The sequence below is a fragment of the Grammomys surdaster genome, unplaced genomic scaffold (assembly GCF_004785775.1).
Source record: "Grammomys surdaster isolate TR1022 unplaced genomic scaffold, NIH_TR_1.0 126278, whole genome shotgun sequence".
In the NCBI taxonomy this organism is placed as follows: domain Eukaryota; kingdom Metazoa; phylum Chordata; class Mammalia; order Rodentia; family Muridae; genus Grammomys; species Grammomys surdaster.
The window spans coordinates 8,078,469-8,104,844 of NW_021621078.1; the positions used below are offsets into that span (position 1 = coordinate 8,078,469).

The window sequence follows — 26,376 nt, forward strand, 5'->3', positions numbered from 1 at the left end:
CGTGTTCTAGGCCCAGCAAGCAGAACGCAACAGCTTTGGCCATTGTGACTCTGGTTTAGAGTCAAGAATAGAAGGAACTACTGGACAGCTGATGCTGGTTAGCTGGAGCTAAGAAATTGGCCACGATTAAGAAGAGAGCAGCATCACTGAGGTGAAATCTTCTGGGACGTGTTTTCTGAGAGCACAGAGAAGCTGTGTTCCAGAGATAGGCAAGATTGTACCTTGTGTTGCAGCTGGACTCAGTAATGTGTAAGAATCACCCAGGTGGGGTTTGGGGTCATAGAGAGCAGCTGAGGCTTGGCACTGTGAGAGGACATGGAAGGCCATTGGTGAAGGTGCAGCCTCAGCTGCAGTTCACAGCTCAGGATTGAAGAGGTCATGCAAAGAAGTTGAGGCTTGGCAGCAGAAGAGAGCCTATGAGGGGCTATTGGTGAAGCCTAGTTGCAGTGGAAGACCCCAGTGTATTAGAGATACCAGTACTGTGGGATGATCACCAAGAACAGCAGCAGCAGTGGAGTCAACCAGAGCCTAGAGTACTATAGACACCAGAGCTGGAAAAGTAATGCAAACCCTTTGGAGGAGTCCAGAACATCATGTGTGAATCCCAGACACTGGAATAAAAGCTATAAGGTTGAAGTTGCCTTAGATACCCCAAGATGTTAGAAATGCCAGAGCCATGAGATTCCTGCTGAGGAAAGCTGCAAACAGGGAGCCCAGGAGAAAGAAGTGTGTTGCAGTCAACAAAGATAAAGCAAGCTGGGCGGTGGTGGCATATGCCTTTAGTCCCAGCACTTGGGAGGCAGAGGCAGGAGGATTTCTGAGTTCGAGGCCAGCCTGGTCTACAGAGTGAGTTCCAGGACAACCAGGACTACACACAGAAACCCTGTCTCGAAAAAAAAAAAACAAAAAAAGAAGAGAAGAGAAGAGAAGAGAAGAGAAGAGAAGAGAAGAGAAGACAAGACAAGACAAGACAAGACAAGACAAGACAAGACAAGACAAGACAAGACAAGACAAGACAAAGATAAAACAAGAATTGGAGATCTGAAGACCACTTTGACATCAGACATGGAGATGCAGTGTTTGGAGTTTGCCCAGCTGGTCTCCTGTCTTGCTTTGGGGATTACAGTTAAGTGATTGGATGACTCTCAGAAGAGACCTTGAACTTCTAACATTGTTCAGACTGTTACAGACTATGAAAACTTTTTGGATTAAATGTATTCTGCATTATGCTATGGCTAGGTATGGCGCCTACAGACTCATGTTTGAACAAGTCTATGGGAGCTAAGGAGTGGAATATGGTAGTTTGAATATGCTTGGCCCAGGGAGTGGAACTATCTAGAGGTGTGGCTTTGTTGGAGGAAGTGGGTCACTGTGGGCACAGGCACCCTCGTCCTAGCTGCCTGGAAGCCAGTCTTCTCCTGACTACCTTTGGAACAAGATGTAGAACTCTCAGCTCCTCCTGCACCATGCCTGCCTGGGTGCTGCTATGCTCCTGCCTTGATGATAATGGACTGAAGCGCTGAACCTGTAACCCAGCCCCAATTAAATGTTGTCCTTATAAGAGCTGCCTTGATCATGCTGTCTGTGTACAACAGTAAACCGAAACTAAGACAGTAACTTCTAATCAATACATGCTAGGATTATTCTTATTTATAAATACTTCTCATTTACCATAAACATCTGGAGAAAATTTTAGGAAAATAGAACAGTAGATCATACAGACTATGTATTATCTACTGAAGCTTATCACATAACAGGTATATATATAGAAAGGCCAAAGCAAATCTTCACTTACCGGTACTGTGACATCATCATAAAAACTCCAAGCTAAGGCCCATCTCATTGTCCGACCCTGACAAAACTCCGTGAAGGTGACTTTAGGAACCTGAAACCAACAAACGTAGTATCTCACATGGAAGTTTTGTTTGGTTTAAGAGAGGGTCTCAGGTAGCTAAGGATAGCCTTGAACTCCTGATCTTCCTGCCTCAACCTCCTGAGTACTGACAAATGGATGATACCACACCCACCTTCAAACTAAAGCCTCTCTACTAATGTTTCTGGCTGCTAACTCCTGTTGTTCTTTTGTTAACAAACATTATTCCAAAAATAGGTATATATAGCTGCCTGATAACACATAATCTCTACACAGAAGTTTTACCTCTCATAAAATATTAGAATTTATATATAAATTCAAACAATAAACACCTAGAACAGTTTTCTGGAGTCAGTGTAAAATGATTTAAGCAGTTTTTCTTTATTCCTTTGATAGAGGATTTGGCTATGTGGCCCCAAACTGGATTCCAACTTGTGACCCTCTTGCTTCTCTCCCAAGTGCTGGGATCACAAGTAAACAGCTCTAGCACTGCTGGGGATTGACTGTAGGGCCTCATGCATGCCAGACAAGCATTCATCCTCAGAAGCCTTTGTTTACTGTTGTTTTAAGATACACTCTCATTATGTGGCTTGTCTGGAGCTTGCTATGGAGATCCAGGCTGGCCGCAGACTCAAGCCACGGCTTCTGCTTCCTGAGCGCTGGGAGGAAAGGCGTGCACATCACCCTTACTTACCTTTTAAGGACAAGAGCCAGCCAAAGTCTGGCCATGAGCAGCTTTGTAATGTCCCTTTCATGTACTACATTTCATAAAGGAAAAAGGAATCACTTTGTAGCTTTTAATATCCTTAACAAGAAATACTGGGCCAGAGAGATGGCTCAGCAATTCGGAGCAATTCTTGCTCTTGTCGAGGGCCCAACTTGGGTCCCAGAACTCACAGGGTAGATTACAACTATCCATAACTCCAGAAGATTTGGCCTCTTCAGACCTTTGAAGGTGCACACTTACCTGCAGACAAAACATTCATACAAAAAAAAAAAAAAAAAGTAAAAAAAAAGTAAAACACATTTAGCTTTAGGGTATAAAATATACCGAAATTTCATCCTAAGAGGACACATCTGAATGGTAATGACACAGCCTTACCCCTTGGATTCTAAGCTCTTCCTTCAGTGGAGCTAGACTGCATTTCTTTCCCAGCATACAGCTATACCACCTTGAAAAAAAAATCAAGATAAAAGACTGGTTATAAGCATTGTTTATGAGAACAGAAGCAAACAAATATTGAGTTAACTTACAAATAACAAAAATTGCACAAATTAGACAAATATGGGCACAGGGGGGTGGGGGGGAGCCCAAGGGAACTTAAAAAACTCTGTTGGCTGGCAAATGGCCCTGTAAATAAAAGCCTGAGTTCAACAGCCGGATGCGATGGTGGAAAAAGAGATACTGTGCTCTGCCTTTCACATGCTGGCCATGCACCACAGGTGGGCACAAATAAAAGACAAACTACCTACAGGTGGGGTATGACACAGGCACACATCCTGTTTTTGATTTCAATTTGGTTTTTGAGGCAAGGTTTGCCCTATATAGCCCTGGCTGTCCTGGAACTAGCAATGTCACAGCTTACTGCTCCAAGCGTATTTCCAGCTGCAATGCAGGGAAGGGACACCAAACATAGCCCAGCGACTCTGCTGATCTGATAGGACAGAGATGAGAGGGTGAAGCAGTCAAGATCCGCAAAGCAAATTAAAAAATAAAAACCAAGAAGAAAAGATATAATTAAGATTAGATTTAAAAAAAAAAAATCACTGAAGGCTGGAGAGATGGCTCAGTGGTTAAGAGTACTGACTGCTCTTCCAGAGGTCCTGAGTTCAATTCCCAGCACCACATGGTGGCTCACAACCATCTGTAATGGGATCTGATGCCCTCTTCTGGTGTGTCTGAAGACAGCTGCAGTGCACTCATATACATAAAATAAATAAATAATTCTTTAAAGAAAAAAAAGAAAATTCAATAAAAAAGACAAAGTATCAGGTTTGAACAAGTTAAATCATCACAGAACTACAGACATGAAACGGAGACACAGAAGAGGGGAACTGGGGAAGCAGCAAGAGACTGACACTCTCTAGTTCAGGCTATCCTCCAACTTTCTGTGTAGCCTAGGATGACTGAATTTCTGACCCTTCTGCCTCAGCCCACCTCACGCCAGTGTTAGGATTACAAGCATGTGCTACTGGGCTGGTACGTTCAGTGCTGTGGGCTGGGATTGGACCAGAGATTCACACACGCCAGGCAAGCACTCTACCAACTTACCCACATCCACAGCCTGAAGAAAAAAAAATTATAAACAACTTTTACTATACAATCTCACCACTAGATAAAACAAATTATTCGAAAGACACAGGTACCACATTTAAACTCTAGAAGTAGATAACTCAAATGGTTCTTGTACCAATTAAAGCTGAATTTAAACTAAATCTCTTCCTGGCCCAAGTACTTTCATTAAGTACATTTAAGGAAGATGTACAGGCTGGGTATGGTGCAAGACTATAACCCCAGCAACAGAATCAAGTCAGTCTCAAGCACAGTGGACTATATAAGACTGTCTCAAGAGAGGGGAGCATGGGGAGAGGTGCTTGCCGAGCACACAAAGCCCTGGACAAAATGCTGCACAGCTTTAGGAGGTAGAGGTAGGAGAATCAGAAATTCAAAGTAATCATCTGCTAAATAATGAGTTCAAAAGCTGGCCTGATATGGAAATTGTCTCAAAGATGAGTATAACCTCCCTCCTTGTTTCTAGCTTCACATGTAAACGTGCCTAACCACTAAACGCTGCTACAATCTCAAGAGATACCCTGTGACAACTCATCAAAATGCAAGTGGAACAAAAAGGAACAAAGGAAGCTCTGGTTCCCCAGGAGGCTGTGAGCCCATTACAGCTGTTAATCAGGAAGCATGCTCTGCTCATTACAGCACTCCACAATCCCTCTGAGATGCCAAGCTTCAAGAAAAATTATTTTGAAATAATTTCTGGCCTGTTAGAGTTGCAAGATTAATACAAATGACTCTCCTACCCTTCACCTAGGTTTACCTATTAACAAGTTCCCCCATGTGTTTATTCTGTATCTTTTCTAAGCTATTTGGGAGGTAGCTATGAAACATTCCTGAACCCTAATATTTTGACATGTACAGTTTACAGAAAAAAGGACATTCCTTTGGTAACAACACTGAGCAATGATCAAAACTGAAAAAACTCTAATGTTGCCATGGTATTATGTATGACCTGGACTGGAATATAATCAGTCCATACTCACTTTCACAATTATCCCAATCTCTCCTGCACGCACACTCCAGTGTGTGGTTGTGCACTTCAGTTACCTGCCATGTCCCCTTAGTCTCTTCCATCTGGAATGGCTCCTTGATCATCCGTTACTTTCATGTCAGGAAGTGAATTAGTTTCAGAGAACCTGTTTTTGTTGTGAAGGAAACACAGGTTCTCCTATGTCTTTCTAGGGATATCAGACCAGGGTGTGGGCAGTTCTTATGGCTTCTCCACTTTAAATTTCCCATTCTTTGAAAGTCAGTACTCTATGGAGAGAGACTCTGAAACTATGTAAATACCCTGTTCTTTGGTGTTTTTCAATACTTAGGATCAAACCCAGTGTACAAAAGACACTTCATACGTATTATACCATTGAGTCCCAGACAATATACCCAGTTCTTCAAATTTCCTGCTGTTGACTTTTTTCCCAGAGATCAATTATTACTATGACAACTACAAAATGATGACCTTTCTAGCTCCACTGTTTATGGACTTACTCATTAGAATACAATTTGGCTTGAATTAGGTCTTACGTCCTCTTAATACATATCTTCCTTCTTCAAATTTCAGTGCTCTATTGACTTACTTTAAATTTACTTACTTCTTCAAGTAAGTAACTTTACTCAAGGCGTTTAGCCTGAGCTTTCTCTTTCAATATACTCTAATGTATCTTTAATGAAATCAACTGAAGCAAAACATTAACATTAAGACAAAGGGCTTCTGTGATATGTGAGAGACAGACCATATCTTTTTAGAGACTGATTCATGTATGTATTTGTTCAAGCCTAGGGGTGGGTTCCTATGCACACATGAAGAAGCCAGAAGAAGAGACATGCACGGTGTCCTCCGTCATATTCCACCTATTTGTGAGGCAGGTTCTCCCTTAACTAGGCAGTTGATGCTTACTTGCTAGGCTGTAAACCAGCACGCACCAATCATAAATCTATATCAAGAGCTTGTGGCAAACAAACAAAAACAGAACACAACAATGAAAATAACACAAAACACAAAACTATTTGCCTTTCTCCAAAAGGAAGAAAACAGAGATTACAGGATGGATGAAGCATGAAAACATTATGTTAAGTGAAAGAAGCCAACCAGAAGAGGACAACTACTGCCTGGCTTCATACAGATGAGGTATCCAGAGCAGCCAAACTCAAGGACAGAAGATGGTGGCTGGAGCTACAAGAGGAAGGTAACAGGGAACTGCTTAAGAGGTGCAGGTACAGCCTTGGAAAACCAAGAGTTCTGGCCCTGCAGAGTGGAGAACTTCATTGATCTTAGCATTTGGGGGGCAGAAGGAGGCAGATCTCTATGAGTTTGAGGCCAGCCTGGTCTACATAGTAAGTTCCAGGGCAACCAGGACTACACAGAGAAACCCTGTCTCAAAAAAAACAAAAACAAAAAACAAAAAACCCCCAAACAAACAAAAACAAACAAACAAACAAACAAAAACAAAACAAAAAAACCTTGCTAATCTGATGGGACAGTGTTTGGGAGCATTGACTCCTCTTCCAGAGAACCAGGGTTCAATTCCCATAAGAGTTCACAAGCATTTGTAACTCTACTTCAAAGGACCAAACAATCTCTTCTGTCCTACTCACCAGACACTCATTTGTTACACATACATACATGTGCAGGCAAAATATACCTACACGTTTAATAAAAAATCAATCTACTGAGGATTCTATGTAACTCGGCATGGGCTGGGTGCCTGCCACAGGAGGCCTTGAGCTCATGCTCCACAACACGCCCTCTTCCCGATGTAGACCTTCTAGAATTATTGGACAGTAAATTTCATTATGCTTTTATGACACACAAAAATAAATAAACACTTTCTCTACTTCACAAAACTCAATCCTAGGGTTGAGCGTTCTTTTTATTTTAATTATCACATTATCTGTCATATTAACAACATGTGGTAGAGTGGAAAGTTACAAGAGACAAGCTGTCCTGAGTGAGAATCTAATAACACTCTTTAATGACAAGTGTGTTGTCCAAAATAATTAGCTTTTAAAACAGAATAGCCCTAGCCCATCTCCAAGATGGCTGGTAATGTTTCCCTTCATGAAGTTCCTGACAGCTCGTGTCCTCACATCTGTCACTGTTCAGGAAACAGAGTCCAAGAACCTCACCTGCTTCATGGACTAGGCAGCAAATGGACTGTGGTTCACAGGACAGATTCGAACCCATCTGTTTTCTAATCCAAAGCCATATTCGAGTCGGTTTTGTTCCCTCCCAGGCCGCCACACTAATGGGAGCAGGGTGAACATCTGGGATCTCTCTCCCTTTTTTCTGTGCAGCCTTTTGGAGTCATCTACTTACTTTTCAATTCCAATGATTAGTTTTCCTTAAAAGTGATACAATTTCTTTAGGATCACGAGACAAAATTCCTACTTACCTTAATCTTTTTTTAAGTTGTAAGCTGTCATGGATGATCCTTTTGACAAATTCTAGCTCACCTCCCTCTGCCATGATCTCGGTGATGCCTCCTGTATTTACAGAACTAGGTGGAGGTCTTCGAGAATTCCGAGAGTTTACACCCTGAACAACAACAACAAAAGCCACTGCCTTTGAATGTAGTCTACTTATTACTGCGCTACACTGAGGATTTAAAAGAACACACAGCCAGTGGGGGCTGCAGTTTGGTGATAAAGCACTTGCCTAGCATGCGCAAGGCCCTGGGGATTAAATATAAAAACATTTACCTTTTATATAGCCCAATCTGTTGCTTTTCCTTTATGCTTTCTGTCTTGATACCATGGCCAGGAAATCTACCCAAAGATTAAATAAATATTTACTTATGTTTTCTTCTAATACTTTCATGGTTCTCTTTCTTATATTTAAGTATTTAATCCATCCTTACCTCACTTTATATGAAAAAAAATTAACTCAAATGCATCAATGATCTAAACCTAAGAGCTTAATCTAAAAACTCCCAAGAAGAAAACATAAAAGTAAATTTTCATTAACTTGGATTAGCCCATGGTTTCTTAGATATAACACCAAAAAGCATAACACAAAATAGATAAATTGTATTTCATCAAAACTAAAAACAGTTTCATTATAAAGGACACCATGGAAAACTGAAGACAAACCACAGGATGACAAAATGTTTGCAAATCATTATAATTAAAGGGACTCGACTCTAGGATAGAAACTCTTTAAAACAGCCATGGTGGTGCACGCCTTTAATCCTAGCACTTATGGGTAGAGGATAGAGGATCTATGTGAGTTTGACATAGCCTGGCTGTGACATAGCCTGTGTGACCAGCCTGGTCTACACAGAGTTCCAGGACAAAGAGGGATACAGAGAAACCCTGTTGGGGGTTGGGACGGTGGTCCTTAAAACTTAGTAAGAAGAAAAGTAACCCAATTTAAAAATTGGCAAAGTGGAGGGTGAGTGACACAGGGCTTGTGCAGAATGTGCAAGGTCCCAGGGCTGCTAATTAGCTCAATATAGAACTATAAGGGGCTGACTGGTCCTTCACCCAGAAGGGGACAGGTGAGGCAAAGTAACTGAATGAGATCACTCCATGGAAGATGGGCAAAGGGCCACTAAACACAAGAAAAGACGCTCAGCACAGCCAGCCGTCTGAAACACCACTCCACATCACTGGGGTAGCATACCAAAGCTACAGCTGCTAGGTGCTGAGGAACCTCACACTAGCTGGAGCAGAAGCAGCAGTCAATGTAGAGCACTGTCTGGCCTGCCAGACAGGCAACTTATTAACACCCACCTCAAATGTGAAGACAGTAAAACAAGGATACTGAGGGAGCTTGAAAAGCTGCGGGAGGTAAGAGCACTGCTGCCCTCTGCACTGTGCCACCAAGTACTTTGGGAAGCCAAAGTCCTCTCTATATTTTTTTGAGTGTGGGCAAACAATACTTTTAATAAATATTACTATAGAACATGGTTATTATTTCATAACTTTACACAAAAGCTAACTTTTAAATTATTTAAATTGTACTTCCTTCACTTTCTAATCAGGAATGTTAGTATTTCTAATAAATTACTGCTCAAATTCCTGACTTTGTCAAATTAAATTTATTTTGAAGATTTATTTTGGGCTGGGCATGATGGCATAATCATAGATAGTACTTGAAAATTCTGTGAATTCCAGCAGCCTGAATTGTGAGAGCCTACCTAAAATATTAATAACTTTCTAAAAAAAGATGTTATAAGTGTTTGCACTCATATGTGTGTACCACTGGTGCCCAAGCGGCCAGAAGACGGGGTTGGATTCCCTGGAACTGATGCTATAAATAGGTTGTGAGCTGCCATGTGGGTGTTGGGAACTGAATCCACATCCTCTACAAGAGCAGTCAGTGCCGTCACTGCTGAGCCGCCGTCTTTCTAGTTCCCACAGTGAATGTTTAAATACATTATGTTTTGAATGTTACAGTGCTAAGGTTTGAAGCTAGGGCCTCTCACACACTAGGCAAACACTCTACCACTAAGAGATATTCCTAGCCCTCTCTCTTAAATTTTCAGACTCACTAAGTTGCTTCAGATAGGCTTAGGTTTACTAAATCCAAACTAGTCTAGGACTTGTAATCCTTCTGCCTCAGCCTCCCATGTAATGGGAATTACAGGTCTCCACAGAACAGTTTTTTATCCAATAGATTTTGTTCAATATCTAAAGGCCAGTACATTTTCAACATTCAGCCATTTATTTACCATCAAATGACAAAAAATAGCAATTTTTGTTCCTAGACTGACAAGCTCAGGCCAATTTTGAAAGTTCAAAGTTTAGGGGCTAGAGAGATGCCTCAGTGGTTAAGAACACAGGCTGCCCTTCCAAAGGACCTGGGTTCCAGTCCCAGCGCCCACATGGTGGCTCACAACCATGAGATCCAAGGGCTAGTCCCTGAAGGTTCCTGGCACACATGCAGTGCATAAACATTCACACAGGCAAAACACTCATATACATAAATAATAAATTTAAAGTTTAAAAATGGTTTTAGCCAGGCAGTGGTAGTGGTAGCACAGGACTTTGACCACAGTACTCAGAAGGCAGAGGTAGGCCGATCTCTGAGTTCTAGGCTAGACTGAGATACAGAGTGAGTTCCAGGACAACCAGGGATATACAGAGAAATCCTGTCTCAAAAAACTAAAGTTTTAAGTCTAAGAAGAAACAGCAGAGAGCCAGGGTAGAGTGGAGAGGAAACGAGAAACAAAAGCCTGGCTTCGATGGTAGTATGAATTCCTTGACCAAACTGCTCCTGAAGCCTTATTCACTGAATTTCTCAGCTACATAAATTAACTGTTTAACTGGAAAATCCATCTGTACTGAGTTCACAAATGCCTCAAACCAACAGCATTTTAAATTATACAGACTCTAAAGAAAAACTGCCTTCTGCTCTTACCTCTGCAATGAGTCAAAGCTAGCTAAGCATTTGGTAACTTAAAGATACTTTACCTTGGCCTCCAACTGGTTGGCAAAAAAGGGAGGGTTGCACATACAGAAGTCATAGACTATCTCAGACTCTTCCTTAAGCGCATCCATCAGGAGTGTCTTCTGCGGCACCTTCACCACTAGGGAAGAAAACAAGGAGTGTTAGTTACTATTCATTTTGTAATGTCTTTAAAGTAAGTACACAAAACAGTACACAACCAAGAAGGAAAACGATGGCAAGCCTGCGTGTAAACTTCCTTCACTCCACTCCCAGTGAGAGACAGGACTGCAGCAATGGAGAGTTAGAGCAGACGCATTAACTTCATCGATGTTCCTCTTAACACACGTGTTAACACTACTAGGAAAAGTGCTAATTCTTTTCTAAAGAGACATCATAAAACTCAGCTTAATAAACAAAAGGTTTCTCTCCTGGAATTCCTCCTACTCTTGAGAGTTCTAACTTTTCTGCAATAAATTTATGTTCACTCTGCTAAAAGCTAAATTAATTATATTTTAAAAATCAATAACAAGAAGCTGGGGAATGAAAGAGCACACATTGCTCTCCCAGGACCCATGCTCGGTTCACTGCACCTACATGGTGGTTCACAACCATCGGAAACTCCAGTTCCAAAAGAGCCAATACTCGGAAGGCACCAGGTATGTATGTGGTACATAGACATATGTGCTGGCAAATACTCATTCATATAAAATAAACCTTTAAAAAATTAAAAACTGGCCGGGCGGTAGTGGCACACACCTTTAATCCCAGCACTTGGGAGGCAGAGACAGGCGGATTTCTGAGTTTGAGGTCAGCCTGGTCTACAGAGTGAGTTCCAGGACAGCCAGAACTACACAGAGAAACCCTGTCTCGAAACCGCCCACCCCCCAAAAAATTAAATCTGTCAATATAGGATGGTCATAAATCATGGAGATTTGTACTAGTTCTAGCAAATATCTATACTAAAATTAAAATATTATAATTTAGCATGTAGTGGTGGCATATGGCTCTAATCTGAGCACTCGTAGACAGAAACAGGAAAGAAATCAAGGCCAGCCTGGATTACAGACTAAGACCCTGTATCTTTTTGTTATTGCTTTTTTGTTTTTTTGGTTTTTTTGTTTTTTCTTTTTTTGAGACAGTCTCACTCTGTAAAGCAGGCTGGCCTCAAATTGGCCTCAAATTGGTGTGTGTATGGCACATGCATGCATGTGCGATACACACACACACACACACAGAATAGAATAGAAAGGTACCTCCTCCCCAAAAAATGTGTGCGCAGGCAGGATTTGGGCAATGACTCAGTCAGTAAGTGCTTGACATGTGAATATGAACATAAGGACCTGAGTTTGAGCCCTAGCACCTATAAAAACTGGGCATGACAACACACTCCTGCAATCTTAACACTAGGGAGACAGAGAAAGAAAGGAATACCCCTGGGGCCTGCTGGCCAGGCAATCTCACTGAATCACTGACCTCCTGGTTCCGAGTAAGACCAGGTCTCAAAACATGAAGTGAAGGAGCTGGAGATAGCCTTAATGGTAAAGAGAATTAGTTGCTGTTCCAGAGGACCTGGTTTCTATTCCAATCGCGTGACAACTAACACCCACCAATAACTTCAGTCCCGGGGGAACTGACTGACACCTTCCTTTCGCCTCTGCAGGCACTGCTCATACACAGGGATGCAAAGAGACATACACTCATATATAACTATTTTAAAATAATAATAATGTAGAAAGTGATTGAAGAACACTCTGATGCAGACCTTAAGAAGCTTCCAAAAGCACATGCACATGTGCACCCACTCACACACAAAAATTAAAGACTACGTTACTTTATCAATACCTATTTTTGACAATTCATAGAGCTATGGTCTATGAAGTTGCCAAAACACTGAACTAGCAAAGACAAATTCCTATGGGAAGTACAGGACAAGTACAGTTTCTGCAAGCCTTTTAGATACATAACCTCATCTTTGATGTATTCTGCTTAAAGAGAATTGATTTAATATACATTGTTGGTCAGATGTAGTGACACAGGCAGACTTCTATGAGTTTGAAACTAGCCTGGTCCACACAGAGATTTCCAGGCTAGCTAAGGCTACACAGTGAAACCATGACTTAAAAAGAAAGGGGGCAAGGGTGCCTAGAAAGATAGCTCAGTGTTTAAGAACACTGGCTGTTTTTCCAAAGGGCTAGAGTTCAATTCCCAGCACCCACGTGGCAGAGCACTACTGTCTGTAACCCCAGCTTGAGGAGATCTGACTTGATCTTCTGGTCTCCTTGGACACTAGGTACACATGTAGTTCAGACATATATGCAGGTTAAATACCAATAAATACAAAATGTTTTAGTTAAAAGTTCAAAACTATATACTGCTGACTCACTATAACTCATCTAAGTGAAATGTACTGTCTCTATTATGCATAGAAATACAAGACTCAGCACTGTCGGTCATTTGAAGTAGCAAAGTCCCTAAGAAACAGCATAAAAATGCACCCAGTGAACTAGCACTAGAAAGAAAACACAAGAGCTGTTCAGAATGCAAACACCATGAAGGCAGATGGCAACAGTGTCAACTTCAACTGGAAACATAAAGCCGGAGGACTAACCCATCCCTCTGGTGGGGAGAGGACCCCTCTATAAGCCATTCTCTAACCCCTACACACACACTGTTGTGGTTGTGTACCTAGCCTCCCTAACACAGAAGAACTGACAAAAGAAAAAAGAGAAAAAAATCAAAACAAGACATTAAAAAACCACTTCCAAATTTTAGCTACTGACGAACTGATTCTAAAGGTTAGACAGAGCTTGTGGCTGAATGAGACAGGAAAGGGAACTATCCCTCATTAGCATAATGGCCAGGTGCTATAACTGTTAAGCATGGTTTAAAATAATTATTAGTGCTAATAAGTTGTCAAAATTTCTAACTGCTTTTGTTTGTAGTACTTCGGATTGAATCTCACAAATAAATATAAGGCAAGTGCTCTACCAAGGAACTAAACCCCCAGCCCTTTTAATTTTGGGGCAGGGTCTCACTATGTGCACAATTTGATCTTGAACTCAATTTGCAGACCACGTGACCTTTAAATTATAGATCCTCACACCTCAGTCTCCCAGGTGGCCAAGATGACCTGTGCCACTAGACCTACCTTAAATTTATTTACTTTTTGTTTTTTGTTTTCGAGACAGGGTTTCTCTGTGTAGCCCTGGCTGTCCTGGAACTCACTCTGTAGACCAGGCTGGCCTCGAACTCAGAAATCTGACTGCCTCTGCCTCCCAAGTGCTGGGATTAAAGGTGTGCGCCACGACTGCCCAGCCCTACCTTAAATTTATACAGAAAGTACTCCTCCTGATGTTCATTTTTCAGCCAACCACCAAAGAGGTCAGATAATAAGATAATGTAGTTCAAGTAACAGCTACTCTCCCTAGCTATCTTAAGGACTTACCCAGCACCAACCACCCTGAACTGTGTTCTGTAGTTACATTAAGAAAATTGCGAATATACGTAGTTGCCTCAGCTCTGCAGGTATAGCTGTAGGCAGGGCTGTCTGAAACAGTTTCTATCAGACATAGGCTGTGTTACCACCATCCTTCATGAAATCTAGGTTAGAGCTCCTCAGAATTTTAGTGCTCACGACCCCATGCCTGAGAAATTTTTATTTCTCTGGGTTACATTAAAATGCAAATGCAAGCCCTGGTCTGCAAGTTCTAGAGAGCTGTCGAATCTTATAAGGCTGTCAGACCACTAAGCTATCACTTGTCAATGGCTGGTGAGGATGGACTAAGGACTTCTAAGAGGCAGCTAAAGAACACAGGTTTTCACATACAGCCTGCAGAGGGACATTAGAGGACATACCTGCTGCTGCAGCTGCCCCTACCAGCCCGCTGCTGCCCCTTACTTTTGCCAAACTTGGGAGGGAAACAAAAGTTGCCCAAAGCAGCCTGAGCCTCCCTTGTCTACCAATGACCTTGTCTACCAATGACCTCTATCTAGATGGAGCCAAGGACCCAGCCGGCTGATTTATGTAGGAAGATCCCAAGTCTCAGGGCAATCTATGCTACATGGCATACATCAGAGAGAAAAGCTGCATTGAAAAGAACTGTCTAAGGCTGGGTGGCGGGTGGTGCACAGCTTTAATCCCAGCACTTAGAGGAGGCAGAGGCAGGTGGATCTCTATGAGTTCCAGGCCAGCCTGGACTCCAGGACAGTCAAGGTTATACAAAGAAACCCTATCTCAAAAACAAAACAGAACAAAACAAAAACAAAAATACCCACCACCAACAACAACAACAAACCCAACAAAAATGTTTAAAAAGCCTGGGGACTATACTCAGTGACAAAGTGCTTTCTTAGCACATAACACAGTCCTGGGTTCAATCACCAGAATGTTCTTCTAATCCTCCTACACCAATTAACTCAAAATATATCACAAACATAAAAACAATAAAGCTAGAAAATCATATAGGAAAACAAAACCTTGGCCAGGTAGTGACTTTATGCACAGTTCATGAGGAACAGAAAGTGCTGGACTTCAACTTTGCTCTGGAAAACACTTTGTCAAGAGAATGAAAAGCTACAAACTGCAAGAAAACACTCCAAAGAGCTTATTTGGCCGGGTGTAGTAGCACTTGCCTTTAGTCCCAGCGCTTCTGAGGGCAGGGGATGAACATTCAATCATGCTGTGAACAGTTCTATGAAATAAAGTATATTAAAATATACACCAAAACCACTTAAGAGTATATAGTAAAATAATGATTATAATGATGCTTTAATAGCTGGATATGGTAGTATATGCCTTAATATTTGTTATTATTTTTATGTGTGAGAGTGCTTTGTGTATACAGATGTATATCATATGCTTGCCTATCACCCTGAGAAGCCAGAGGAATCAGATTCCCAGGAATTAACAGTTACAGACCAGCCATGCAGTGGTGGCACACGCCTTTAATCCCAGCACTTGGGAGGCAGAGGCAGGTGGATTTCTGAGTTCGAGGCCAGCCTGGTCTACAGAGTGAGTTCCAGGACAGCCAGGGCTACATAGAGAAACCCTGTCTCGAAAAAAACAAACAAACAAACAAAAAAACAAGGATCAACTTTATTATATTCCTTCCTTTGATTCTGGCATCAAAATCAAGTAGATTATTTAAATTTTGAAGTTTATACATTTAAGCAAAAGATAACAAGCCAGCCATGGTGGCATTCATCTTTAATTCCGGCATTCAGGACCAGAGGCAGGCAGATCTCTATGAGTTCATGGTCAACCTGGCCTAGAGAGTGAGTTCCAGGGCAGCCAGAGCTGCATAGAGACTCTGTCTCAGACAAACAAAAAAACCACAGAAGATAATAATAATTATGCATGGGCTGGAGAGATGGCTCAGTGGTTAAGAGCACTGACTGCTCTTCCAGAGGTCCTGAGTTCAATTCCCAGCAACCACATGGTGGCTCACAACCATCTGTAATGGGATCTGATGCCCTCTTATGGTGTGTCTGAAGACAGCTACAGTATACACGAATATACAAAATAAATAAATAAATCTTTAAAAAAAAAATAATAATAATAATAATAATTATGCATGTTATACTAAAGAAGTTTTAATAAACGAAGCCTGGAGGGCTATTTATTTAGCGGAACCAACCTTTAATGAGATCAGATAGGTTATTCTGCTCTACATTTTTCTTGGCATAATTGAAGCACATATCATCCACTTCTGTTGCCAGAAAATACCAGCCATTTAAGGTTGCTCCAAGTAACGGGTAGATGCAGGACGCCCCGGTACCTAGAAAATAAAAATCCAGAGCACATCCCACATGAGAGGGGAAGGAGAGAACAATAAAAACCCCTTCTTTGTAAGACTTCTTTCAGGTCTCCACAGCTTAACTCACAAGCAGCTACCGGGCTCACTGCTCATTTCACACATACCTCAGAGCACAGCCTTCCTAGAGGACAGAAACCTTCATCCTTTCCTCTTTTATGCTGTGTGTAAAATGAAGGCCCAGGAAAACAAAGTTTATTAACCCAAAATGGCCAAAACACTTTATTTTGTAAAATTCAATTTGCTCATAAAAGTCTTTATGTCCCATACAAAACAGTGTTCCTCAAAACAATGCTACTTGTTAAAACACCACAGTGTCTCACAGCAAATCAATGTAGTGGCACACATCTGTAATTCTAACACTTGGGAAGCAGAGGCAAGAAGACTGTGAGTTTGAGACTCTGTCTCAAAGGGGGAAAACAAACAAAACATGCAGATAAACATAGTTCACTTTCAAAAAGCAAAAAATAGTGTGTGGGGGTGTGTAAAAAAAAAATTAGCTTCAACAGCCAGTATCTGTTCCTAAATTTGCATGTAAGGCCTTTAACCGTGGACTGGTCTACTTCCCCCCCACTCCCAGATCCTGTTTTTACAATCACTAACAAATCTTGACCAATTAGATCCCAGAAAGTCAGGGTTTCTCCTGATAGCTACAACCTGGACCCACCACTCCAAAGCTGCTTCTCCTAATTCCATTGTGGCTCTACAGGATCTGGAGGTGCTTCCTGAAACCCTTGTGCCCCACCACTGCCTCATGACTTACTCTCAGCCGGCTAGGGAACAGAGACCAAAGTAAATGCTGCACTAGCCTCTTCACCAGCCATGGTAGGGTCTCCTGGCCCTGACGCTGTCAGGCAAACACTTCCTTGGGGATTTGGGAGGTAAAAGTAAGGAAGAGGATACCCTGCTCTTCAAGAGTCATAACTGGTTAGGCCTGGGCACTCAAGAAAACTAGAGTCATTTAGAATGTTTTGGAAAATTAAAAAAAAAAAAAAAAAAGACCTTCCTCATCTCAAAGGGATGACCATCCAGCAGGTCTCCTACCCTTCTAACTCTGTCCATCAATCCTAAAGACCAAGAAACTTGAAATTCTGAAATTCTGATACCCTCAGAAAGCCAAATGACATTTTAAGTGGGTAATAATCCTTATAATGATAAATAAAAATGGAAAGTATAGTCATAGAATTAGAGCAACCTGATGGGAGTCTGGGGGAAGAATTTATATAGAACCCTAATTAGAAAGAATATGATTTCAGCAAGCATTGCCCCTTGTGAAGAGCTAAAATCCATTAACCTCATATATCCCCAAGTGCTGCTTTAGTGGGTTTGGGGCATAATGAAAATGCAATTAGCACCTAATAGGCTAGAGTCCCTTTCCCCACCTCCTTTCTTGGTTCTGGTCTCACTGCATAGCCCAGGCCAGCACTGACCTGGAACCTGCTATCCTCCCACTGTCATAGCTCAAGTGCTGGGATCGCAACAGCTGCCACCACACTGTTCAAGGCAGCATTTAGCTTCCTAGGACATATCAGCCATCTTCTACAATGAACATAAAGGTAAAAGCCTTAACCAAACTCCATCAGGTCTCCAGTGCTTAGCTCACTTGAAGTATTTAGAATGTAAATGTTAAAAGAATAATGCCTTGAGGCTGGAGAGATGGCTTAGTGGCTAAGAGCACTGGCTGCTCTTCCAGAGGACCCAGGTTCAATTCCCAACACCTACATAGCAGCTCAACTGTCTTTTTTTGTGGGTGTGTGGTTTTTTCGAGACAGGGTTTCTCTGTATAGCCCTGGCTGTCCTGGAACTCACTCTGTAGACCAGGCTAGCCTCGAACTCTTGAACTCAGAAATCCACCTGCCTCTGCCTCCCAAGTGCTGGGATTAAAGGTGTGAGCCACCACCGCCCGGCTGCTCACAACTGTAATAATTCTGTAACTCATTTCCAGGGAATATGACACCTTCACATAGACATACATTCAGGCAAAACACCAGTGCACATAAAATAAATAAGTCATTTAAAAGAAAAAAAAAAAAGACAAAAGTGCTGCAGAGATGGCTCAGCAGTTAAGAGCACTGACTGCTCTTCCAGAGGTCCTGAGTTCAATTCTCAGCAAGCACATGGTGGCTTACAACCATCTGCAATGGGATCCGATGCCCTCTTCTGGTGTGTCTGAAGAGAGTGAGAGTGTACTCATATAAATATAGTTCTTTATTTTTTAAAAAAAAGGAAAAATAAGAATAAGGCCTTTCTTTATCCAACAACTTTGCTAGGCCTGGAGAGATTATTATAATTATAGTTTGTAGTCTAGTGGCAAATAAAAAATATTAACCATGTAACCAAGTAACCTTTCTTAGGTTTTAAGGTCAGAGAAAGCTTTTACAGAGAAAGCAGACCTGCCATGACAAGTGTACTATTAATGGGAACAAACAAGATCAAGATGAGAGAAGTTTGAGGCACAGGAAGTAACATGCAAAAAGGCCTGGTGGTCTACAAGACAAGTGTGGAAAACAAAAGAAACATCACATAAGCGGGGCTCAGAGAACAGGGTAAAGACCATACAGTGGAAACTCTGATAGGCCAAGCCAAGGTTTTAAGTATTTATGACAAAGCAAGGTAGCATGCGCCTTTTATCCCAGCATTTGGGAGCAGTGGCAGAGCAATGGTCTACTCTACATAGCTAGTTCCTGAACGTTCAGGATATCTCAAAAAAAAAAAAAAAAAAAAAAAAACCACAGAAAAAAAGGGAGTGGGTATGTGCTTTAGAACTGGGTACAATGGCACATGCCCTTAATCTTTTAATCCTAGTACTCACTAGGCAGAGAGACAAGATCTCTGTGCATTTGAAGCCAGCCTGATCTACAGAACTAGTTGCAGGATACCAGGGCTACACAGTCTCAAAACACAATAGTAGTAGTAATAATGGTAATAATAATAAAAGTTTAATTAAAAATTGATTAATGGGGCTGGTGAGATGGCTCAGTGGTTAAGAGCACTGACTGCTCTTCCAGAGGTCATGAGTTCAAATCCCAGCAACCACATGGTGGCTAACAACCATCTGTAATGATATCTGATGCCCTCTTGTGGGGTGTCTGAAGACAGCTACAGTGTACTTACATATAATAAATAAATAAAAATTTAAAAAAAAAAAAAATTGATTAATAACAGAGTAGACAATGCTAAGGTAAAAACTTGAAAGCTAAGTAAAGTAAGGACCTCTTTTTCTTTCCACTTCTCTAACCCCCTTGTTCCCTAACTTACCTGGCCATCCCCTCTCAAGAGACATCAATGACAGAAACCTCTATGTGCACCAAATAAAAGCTTCTTTCACAGTTAATACTAGAAGAGCTTAGAAAGAAGTCTGACAATGCAAACTCTATGGAAATAAGAACCACCTACCTATGTCAATTCCTCTTCGGAGAGTAGTTTTGTCGGAATCCTGGTGACCAATCAGATCTTCTACCCAGTGAATATAGTTAAGTCTCAAGGGGACTGTGGGAATTAGTCTCTCCAAAGGAATATCAATAGAAAGTCCAAAGTCTTCTCTCAGGAGAGTACAAGTCAGAGCTCTGACTGCTTCAGGGTCTTTGAAATTAAGACTGAGGAGTAGAGAAAAAGAACACAAACTGATAAACATGTACCACTAGGTACACTAGCACCTTTGGGACATCAAGCAGCTACACCAGGGACCCAATGCCCATTTGAATTTTCTAAAGAAATCACACATGAAAAGTTACATTCAACATTCAGTACAACAGCAGACACACAGGGGTACTTGAGACCTTCACGGTCTAAGAGAAGCAGTATAGTTCTCCACCAGAAAGACTGCATCCATACATGCAGCACAGGGGTTAAGAGAGCCCCTGTTCCAACTCCTGATTTCTGTCTTAGCTAAGATTCTGGACTAGCCATGCGCCTGGCTGGCACTTTTCTCAGCTGTTCTTTTTTTTTTTTTTTCTTTTTTTCTTTTTCTTTTTTAGGTTTTTCAAGACAGGGTTTCTCTGTGTAGTCCTGGCTGTCCTGGAACTCACTCTGTAGACCAGGCTGGCCTCGAACTCAGAAATCCACCTGCCTCTGCCTCCCAAGTGCTGGGATTAAAGGCATGCGCCACCACTGCCTGGCGTTTTATTTTTCTCAGCTGTAGGAGTTCCAACATCATCACCATGTGACTCTGAAAAGAATACAGCTCTTAATACATATTAAGTGTTTTATAAATGCTGAGCATTGTTTTTAGCTATCATCAACATCATTGACACTAAAATATTCTTCAAAAACGGGAAAAATGGCCAGGTCGTTTTGGGGAACACCTTTGATCCCAGAACTCTCTAAGTTCAAGGCTAGCCTGGTTCACAGAATGAGTTCCAGGACAGCCAAAAGTATTCTGCCTCAAAAAACAAAAGAATAACAAAACCAGCAATAGAGTGTTCACTAATAACCAAAGGTGGTGGCACACACCTTTATTCTCCCTACTTAGGAGGCAGAAGCAAGCCTGTTAGGTTCAAGGCCAGCCTGGTCTACATACCGAGTTCCAGAGCCCAGCCAGAGTATTTAAAAGAGACCCTATCTCAAAAAAAAAAAAAAAAAAAAATTCTTAACAAAATATTCTATTTTACTCCCATGGAACCAATCAAGTTTATTAAAAGGATGAGCTAACGCCACCTTCTTCAATGACAGAAATAAAATTTAATCCTATACATTGAAAAAAAAAATCTATATTTGGGCTGGAGAGATGGCTGTTTAAGAGCAGTGACTGCTCTTCCAGAGGTCCTGAGTTCAATTCCCAACAACCACATGGTGGCTCACAACCATTTGTAATGGGATTCGATGTCCTCTTCTGGTGTGTCTCAAGACAGCTACAGTGTACTCACATAAATAAAATAAATTAATAAATCTAAAAAAAAGAAAAAGAAAAACTTTATATTCAAGTAAAATACTAAACACATCCTATTCCAGTATACTGCATGATCTAATATCCCATCATACTATGTGTAAAGGCTTTAGTTCTCAAATGTAAAACTTTAGAAATTAAAGGAACCAGCCGGGCGGTGGTGGCGCACACCTTTAATCCCAGCACTTGGAAGGCAGAGGCAGGTGGATTTCTGAGTTCGAGGCCAGCCTGGTCTATAGAGTGAGCTCCAGGACAGCCAGGACTACACAGAGAAACCCTGTCTCGAAAAAAAACATAAAAAAAAAAAAGAAAAAAGAAAAAAGAAAAAAAAAAGAGAAAAAGAAATTAAAGGAATCTAATAACCTAGAAGCTCCTTCCAAAGCAAAGTTTGAAAACATTTTCTCAAGAGCATAGACAGTAACTTAATTACTGCCTTACAACTTCTCTTGTGACTCCGCAGCCCTGCTGTGAAAAATCCAGGGTTACAAATCTAGGGAATTTACCAGGAATAGCTTTCAAAATAACAATTCAGGGACAGAAACATTAATCAAATGACACAAAGTCTTTATACCTGTGGACAAAACCAAATTGTTAGTTCATGGCTGAGCAGCCAGTAAGGAACCATGTTCTAATACAGCACTATGCCAGATGGCTCCTACTCTTCCAGGTTGGCCCTAAACCTGGAGTTCAAGCACCAGGAGTCCTCCTCCCTGCCTCTCAAGCACTAGGACTACAGGAATACACCAGTGCACCAGGCATTCACAATGGTACTCGGGGAAGAAACGAAGGTCATGCTTGTGTAGCAAGCACTTTATTGACTGCTCTATCATCTCAATCTCAACCTTTTTTCTTTCATACATGCCATATGACCATTTTATTATCTAGGACTGATGACTTCCTATAAATTTTCCCATTAAGTGGTCTAAAGGTGTATCTAAAATTTTCCATTTTCTAACAGGCACAATGGTGCACACTTTTAATCCCAGCAATTGGGGAGGCAGGAGTGGGTAGAACTCTTGAGTTCAAGGCCTGTCCATAGTGAGGTACAGGCCAGACAAAGCTATATAGTGAGACCCTTCCTGTTGCGAAGAAAAAAAAAAAAGTAGAGATGAGAATATATGTACAAAGCCCTGGATTAGATTCTATTAAACTGGGCATGGTGGTAAACCCCTGTAATCTCAGCACTTGGGAGGGGAAAGAAGGAGGATATGAGTCTATGAGATCCTGTCTCAAAAATAACACACACACACACACACACACACAACAATAGCAACCACTATTACAGAGGAAGAAGCCATGAAGTCATGAAGCTGAGAGAGCAAGACATGCATGGGAGAGCAAAGAGAAGGAGGAAAGGGGGGAAATGATGCAATTACATATAATTTCAAGCAAGGCAGTGGTGGCGCACACCTTAATCCCAGAACTTGGGAGGCAGAGGCAGGCAGATTTCTGAATTCGAGGTCAGCCTTGTCTACAGAGTGAGTTCCAGGCCAGCCAAGGCTACACAGAGAAACCCTAAAACACACTAAATTGCCAGGCGGTGGTGGCACACACTTTTAATCCCAGCACTTGGGAGGCAGAGTCAGACAGATTTCTGAGTTCGAGGCCAGCCTGGTCTACAGAGTGAGTTCCAGGACAGCCAGGGCTACACAGAGAAACCCTGTCTCGAAAAAACTAAAACCAAAAACAAAAACAAAAAACCTAAATTATTAAAAGGTGCCCCCATCTTTCTGACCTTTGACCCTTGCCAGTACAAATACGCAGGATTAGGCATGTACAGCTCAGTGGTACAGTGTTCATGTAGCATGCACATGAACACTGGGTTTGATCCTTAGTTGTACAAAATCTACCATCAGGCATAGAAGCATATACCTGCATTGTCAACAATTATGAGGCAGAGGCTGAAAGATCTTTGCATGTTCAAGGCCATCTAGGACTTCACAGTGAACGTCAAGCAGCCAGAGATACAGAGCAAGACTGCCTCAAGCAGCAATCCTCCACACACACATGCTTTCTTTCCCATTCTCATAACCAACAGCACGTGAAGCTCTCACCAGAATCACTGTATGCGAATGAGACAGAGAAGTCTAGTGAAGGGAGTCAATGGAGACTATGAGAGCTGGTCCTAAGACTCCATTAACAAAACTGAGCGTCCCTGTTTTAGTTCTAAGAAAAGGCAGACATTAGTCCAAGTGTTGGAAATCTTTTGTAGGGCAAAGTCTAGTCACACAACTTCACTGCTTAAATATCTAGGTCACACAGCACCCTGGGACACTGCAAATCCTCAGCACAGGCAAGGTCTTTTTTATTCTCATTTCCAAGATCACAGGGAGACCTAGGAACTAAAATTAGCTCTCACGTGACAATCACCATTTACTCATTCCACCAGTCTTTCTTGTTTAACACATGCAGCTTCACAAAACAGCCTATTGTCAACAGGCTTCTGATTCCCCAGAGTGAGCCCCACTTGGCTACAAATGAGTGCTTTATTTGTTATCATCTCTAGAGATGAGTTTTAGAATATGCACTTGCACTATACAAGGATGACCTAACAATTCTAATACTGCAGAAGCTGAGCCTGAAATGTGTCAGTAATCACCAAAGCCTGTCAGCCCTGCTGCAACACAGCTCTCCATCACTGGATCATCAATGAGATGCTAAAAACACTAGTCACCAATTACAACCTACCTTCAGCATCGGGTTTTGGTTTAAAAACAAAACTTTGGCCGAGCAGTGGTGGTGTATGCCTTTAATCCCAGCACTTGGGAGGCAGAAGCAGGCGGATTTCTGAGTTCGAGACCAGCCTGGTCTACAGAGTGAGTTCCAGGACAGCCAGGACTACACAGAGAAACTCTGTCTCGAAAAAACAAAAACAAAAAAAAACCACCAAACCTTTGTTTTTAATCTCACACTATGTTCCAGATCAACTAACAGAGCTCACACAAACAGCAGGCTGTTGCTATGGTGTTGGTACTATGAAAAACAAAACTAAAATTAAATTGCAGCAGTCTGATATAATTATAACAAAGCAGTGAGGGATACAGGAAAGAACAGAGACAATCATCACATTGTCAATACTGGCAATCTCAGCCCTACATAGAGCAAATTCCTTCTACATATGCCAGACTACAGTCTGAGGCCTAAGCATGAAGCATATAATAAATTTTGTGTTCTTTTTCCTGAAAAAAAAAAAAAAAAAAACAGTCCAGCAAGATAGCTCAGCAGGTAAAAGCATTTGTCACACAAGTCTGACGACCTAGTTCAATCTCCCACAACCAGTGATGGAAGAAAAGAACTGACTTTCATTTGCTGTCCTCTGGAGGGACTGGGATGGCTCAGTAGTTAAGAGCACTGGCTGCTCTTCCGAGCACTTGGGTTTGATTCCCAGCACCCATATGGCAGTTCACAACTATCTGGAACTCCAGTTCCAGGAGATCTGAGCCCTCTTCTGGCCTCCAGTGGCACCAGAACACATGTGGTACAGAGACAGACATACAGGTATACACACAAAAGAGAATTAAACAAAAATGTAAGAAGCTAGTAGACATTTAAAAAGCAAGGCTATCTATCACCTGGCTACTCTGTTTCAAGTATGTGTCTATCCTCTTGCCTTTAATCAAATGTGCCCACGCCATAGCATCCCCTGAACTGTCACATCATACACATCCACACACTGATAAAAATTAAAACGATACATAAATATATCAGTTAACCAAAAGCAAATACGTTCATTTTTAGAGAAAATAGTCTCCCTGACTGTCCTATCCTCAGCTTCCCCTATACCCAAGATAAGGTAAAAGCAAAGGCCACACACAGCTTGATGCTGTGAATTCAATCCCTGGATGCCACAGTGAGAGGACCAACTCCTCAAAGTTCTTCTCTGATCTACACATATGTACCATGACACACAAACATACATACTCATATACAACAATAAATAAACTTAACAACGGTAACAACAGCCATGTCTTCTTTTTACAGGCATATCTGCTTTCCTCTGTGAAAATTTTTTAAAAAATTTTAATGTGCCCTAGGCATGAAACAGCTTTGGCCACCAAGCTACGATGAACAAAGGACTGTCATCTGCTCTGCCCCTGACTGATATAAGAGCAACACCACCAACAAGGTGCCTCTTTGCCTGTTGCCAGGGAGGAAATTCTTTATATCTATTGCCAAGCCTAACAATTTGAGTTTGAACCCCAGAACCCACATGCTAGAAAGAGTAAACAGACCCCACTAGTTCCTGTCTGACCAACCCTCATCCTGTGGCACATGAGTGCACTCATGCACAGGCACACCCACAAATCATGACTAAAGATAATAAAAACCCTTAGTTTAAAAAAAATTGTTTTTGTTTTATGTGTAGGTGTTTTGCCTGCAGGCATGACTACACCACGAGTGTACAGTACCCTCAGACACCAAAAGGGGGTATGAGACCATCCGAAATTACAGTTAGACTGCTATAAGCCACCAAGCGGGTGCTGGGAACCAAACCCAAGTCTTCCGTGAGAGCAGTAAAAGCGCTCTCAACCACTAAGCAATCTCTCCAGTTGCACTTTTTTTTTAAATTAACTTTGAGCCAGGTGGTGGTGTTGCATGCCTTTAGTCCCAGCACTGGAGAGGCATAAACAGGATCTCTGTTTGAAGAACTGCCAAAGCTACACAAGAGAAATCTGGTCTCCAAAAAGAAAAAAGAAAAAAGGAAAAAGGAAAAAAATTTTTTTTACCAAGAATGATCATTGACACCTACAATCTTAGTACTTGGGAGGTAGAGGACTATGTATAATATACTAATAAAAATCATTTGAAACTCTAATTCAGGAGCTAGAGAAATGGCTCAGCAGATAAGAACACTGACTGCTCTTCCAGAGGTCCTGAGTTCAATTCCCAGCAACCACATGGTGGCTCACAACCATCTGTAATGGGATCTGTTGCCCTCTTCTGGTGTGTCTGAAGACAGCTACAGTGTACTCATATACTCAAATAAATCTTAAAAAAAAAAGTCTAATTCAGAGTGTAATATAAACATACAGATTTCCATGTGAGAATATAAACACTCACTGTCAGTACTCTACACTGACTGACTTTACTCACCGTCAGTACCCTACACTGACTGACTTTACT

At 41.6% G+C, this 26,376-nt stretch overlaps 1 protein-coding gene and 1 pseudogene across 2 annotated transcripts in view; both read right to left on the reverse strand.

The window, feature by feature from the left end:
• Mettl16 (methyltransferase like 16) overlaps positions 1–26,376 on the reverse strand; it is a 46,021-nt gene that overhangs the window by 11,718 nt on the left and 7,927 nt on the right. For both annotated transcript variants that reach the window (XM_028759447.1, XM_028759448.1), the window contains 6 exons: positions 19,764–19,963; positions 16,191–16,331; positions 10,578–10,693; positions 7,556–7,698; positions 2,976–3,045; positions 1,796–1,885 (listed from right to left, as the gene is read on the reverse strand). In XM_028759447.1, the coding sequence (XP_028615280.1) occupies positions 1,796–1,885; positions 2,976–3,045; positions 7,556–7,698; positions 10,578–10,693; positions 16,191–16,331; positions 19,764–19,963 (760 nt within the window). The remainder of the gene's footprint in view (positions 1–1,795; positions 1,886–2,975; positions 3,046–7,555; positions 7,699–10,577; positions 10,694–16,190; positions 16,332–19,763; positions 19,964–26,376) is intronic.
• LOC114614003 lies at positions 25,274–25,405 on the reverse strand (annotated as a pseudogene).